At 35.0% G+C, this 3,518-nt stretch overlaps 1 protein-coding gene across 1 annotated transcript; it reads right to left on the bottom strand.

Moving 5' to 3' along the window:
* Nucleotides 1-426: 426 nt before the first annotated feature.
* On the bottom strand, nucleotides 427-2,451 carry LOC113768204 (PR5-like receptor kinase). The gene is made up of 2 exons (XM_027312469.1): nucleotides 1,742-2,451; nucleotides 427-1,165 (listed from the first exon to the last, which is right to left on the bottom strand). The coding sequence occupies exons 1-2, from the start codon at nucleotides 2,103-2,105 to the stop codon at nucleotides 609-611; spliced, it is 921 nt and encodes a 306-aa protein (XP_027168270.1). The 5' UTR covers nucleotides 2,106-2,451; the 3' UTR covers nucleotides 427-608.
* Between the last annotated feature and the right edge of the window lie 1,067 nt (nucleotides 2,452-3,518).

Raw genomic sequence — 3,518 nt, 5'->3', positions numbered from 1 at the left:
AACTTAGAGAAAATGACAGTAGCAATCAATAACAGTTAACCTATCTATAATTCAAGAGAAGGTGCCAATGGTTGTGCTTAATGTCGTGATGCTTCTTACGTACTTGGATTGTTCAACACGACAAAACCTCAACTTAAATAACTGAACCATAAAGAAGGAGGTACAAGCAGGCAGTATCCAGGAAATGTCTTATTCTGCACGTTGATAAAAAGGAACGACATGTTTCAAAGGAAAAATCCAAGGATAAGGAAAAATAACTACAAGGCTATGTTAAAATAACAATTTGACTAGTAACAGCAACACTAATGGAAAGGATTGATCTTACGAATTTGGAGGAAATATTTAAATATGCTGCTCGCTGTTTTAGATAACATAATAGTTTAAGAAAAAAATATGTGTTGGAGCTCAATTGTAGAAATTATTATGTTAAACTCAAAGATTGATGCTGGTATTACTATTATATATGAAGCACATATCAAGGTTCTACCCTTCAGTTGATACCAAACTGATATTTCAGTTTGCCATATTATCTGGTACTAGGTGGCATATTTGATAGTTTGAAAGACAAATCCACTAGACAAAGATTTCACTGAATGCACGAATTCTACTTAGTCATCCATCTGCTCTATTTCTAAAGCAACAGAGCTACACAGGGGTGCCGTTGACTCGTCAGAAGAACTACTATCGTTGCTTCTTTGCATGGATATGGGTGAATCTGGAGGGTAAAACGACGGTTTAGGAGGCAATTTTAGGCCACGAGGATCACCTTCAAACATTTCTAAGACCTCTCTCATTGAAGGACGATCCTCAGGTGTCATCTGTATGCACCACAATGCAATCAAAATCAATTTTTGTGTAATTGTCTTTTCTTCTTCAGTTGCATGATCTTCGATTTCCATTTCCTTCACTTGATCGAATTTGTCATATATCCATGAAGGGAAGTATATTTGACTTGAATGCTCAGCGTGCGCATCCACATTTCTCCTCCTTCCTGCCATCTCCATTAGTAACATTCCATAGCTGTAAACGTCTGTCTTGTGTGAGACTCTTCCAATTCTTTTGTAGAACAACTCCGGGGCCATGTAACCTAATGTTCCCCTCACAGCAGTAAGAGTTGCAATACTCTTTTGCATCGGGTAAAGTTTTGCAAGTCCAAAGTCTGAAACTTTTGGAACAAAGTTCTCGTCGAGTAAGACGTTATGCGGTTTAATATCAAAATGCAGAATTTGCATAGCACACCCCTGATGCAAGTATTCAATGCCACGAGCAACCCCCTTTGCAATCTCACAAACTTGTTTCCAACTCAATGGAGGACTATTTTGACAGTTTGAGAAAATTAACTTATCCAGAGAGCCACACTCAAAGTATTTATTAGATAACAAGGTATCTTACTCAAAGTACTGATATTTGGGTGATGCAAATAAAAATTAAGAAATCTACCAAATTTCACATATACTCTCCTTTCATTTTTGGGGAAGATGAGTGCTACCGAAGAGTGGAGTAAGAATTGCATTATTAAAAGGAGAATTTGAGACCTATACCTATACCGTGTATAAAATAAACGGTTCTATAATTTAAAAAGAAAAGAAAGATGAATATTACGCCCCAAATGTACCACTTCACATCTTAACTTAAAATCTTCCAATATAATTTCAAGCAGTAGTGTTGAATACTTTTTAAGAGATCGTCATAATCAATCATCAATCACGATGTTAATAAATCTTCAAATCAGTGTACTTACAAAGAAAGGATTTCCTGCTCCACCTGGACTCCAAGAATATGTCCCAACGGATCTCAAAGCCATTAGACAGAAGATTGTGGATGTCTTGAAACGAAATATCTCCTGCTGATACTTTAGGGAGACGCTGCAGGTCTACTGGAAGTGTCTTATAGACAGTGCACGACTCTTCAATATCAGATGCCACCACGCTTTCACCAACCACAACATAGCTGTAATAATTGGACGGAGCTTTCATTTTTGAAAACTGATTTGCAGTGATATTACAGGAAGCAGTGTCTACATAAAGAGGAGGATTTTTCGATTTCACCGGATTTTTACAGCTCACAAAGACCAACGAACCGGTATGATGGTAACCACTAATCATGGATAGAACAGTGCGATTATTTTCACAAGAGAATTCAATAACATCAGCTTCAGGGCACAAATCTGGATCATCACCACTAAATTGAAACGGGCACTTTAAATTGATGTCGGTGCCCCCGCAAGTGTTTTTGGAATTGAAGGTAGGGTCACCATATCTCTGACAATATTCATCGAAAAAATCAACATATCTGATATCCAGCAGCCAGCAGTATATCAAGATTAGAGAACAAAACTACCAAAATTTGAAGTTGAAGCATACTTCTTAAACACCGACCGAGTGAATTAAAAAAAAAAGAAGCCGGATATATATAGGAAACGGAGAAGGGGCTCTTTACTTGGCAAAGAGAATAGGACCTGAGGTCTCAAATAGGCATGTATGTAAGCCAAAATTAATTTATTGAATATCTCTTTCAGAACTGGGCTTTATTACCAATGAGTTACATGATGTGACATAACTCCTCGTTTTGAGTTGGATATAAATTTAAACAATAAATATATGATAAAATCATTTTTCCTTACAAAATAATATGTAGTGCACGATTATGGGATCAATAGCTATTGATAGTTGATCGATTATTTTTCTTTGATTATATATTCTAAAATTAGGATTATTAACTTTTTTTTATATTCTTCTTCTGCATCTAACTTCAGATTTTATCAATAGTCAAAAAAATTAAAATATGAATCTATTAAAGACTATATTTACCTAATTCTCATTATCCTTACCAATCGCTTTAACCAAATTTTGCAAATTTCACAGCAAATGAAAACAAGCCTAAATTCTAATCAGCCAGCTTTGATATCTAAATATCTAGTTCTAGTAATGTTGTACTTTCTTCCATTAGTTTTGGGAGTTGGGACGTTTTGTTTAATAAACCAGTATAATTCCATGAACCGTACCTTTTTAATTCAACACTAGGCTCCAATGGAGGAAACTGCTAACCAAATGCGTTAGAAGCTAAATTCTGAACTTCTCTCACAGTGCAAGTCTAATTTGACCTCCATTTTTTTTTTCTGTTTTGTTTGTTTGTTCTGAGGGAGTTCACTCTTGACTTGGCTCTAAGTCTTTGTTCATTTTTATTTTCCTGCCTATTACAAGTTTAATTTGAACTCCTTTCTCTTGTTGTTGTTTTGTATGAAAAAGATATTTTTCTTATTAGCCTGTATTGATATGATGGTAACATGAAAATGAAGAGACATTAATACATTTTCTTTCATTATTTGTTCATGAAAATACAAGAAAATATGTAGCAAATTAAATTCAAGAAAATAAATTGATCCGCCAACCTAGATGTGGCCATTCACTGTCCATCTCAAAGTTCCAAACTAGATTTTTTTTTTTTTTGTTTTTTCTTCCCTAGGGGAGTCTAGTCTAGACTTTTGAATATTTCTTTTAAGCAGTCCAACATAGATT

This window comes from Coffea eugenioides, chromosome 4 (genome assembly GCF_003713205.1).
Source record: "Coffea eugenioides isolate CCC68of chromosome 4, Ceug_1.0, whole genome shotgun sequence".
Lineage (NCBI taxonomy): Eukaryota > Viridiplantae > Streptophyta > Magnoliopsida > Gentianales > Rubiaceae > Coffea > Coffea eugenioides.
The sequence above is the reverse complement of the archived record's forward strand: the minus strand, read 5'-3'. Positions and strand labels throughout refer to the sequence as shown.

What these genes read in the sequence shown, in the direction of transcription:
- LOC113768204 (XM_027312469.1), bottom strand. Translation starts at nt 2,105, where the DNA reads ATGATTAGTGGTTACCATCATACCGGTTCGTTGGTCTTTGTGAGCTGT. An exon ending in GAGCAGGAAATCCTTTCTTT is followed by an intron (nt 1,166 to 1,741) that starts GTAAGTACACTG and finishes TTGTTCCAAAAG; the next exon opens with TTTCAGACTTTGGACTTGCA.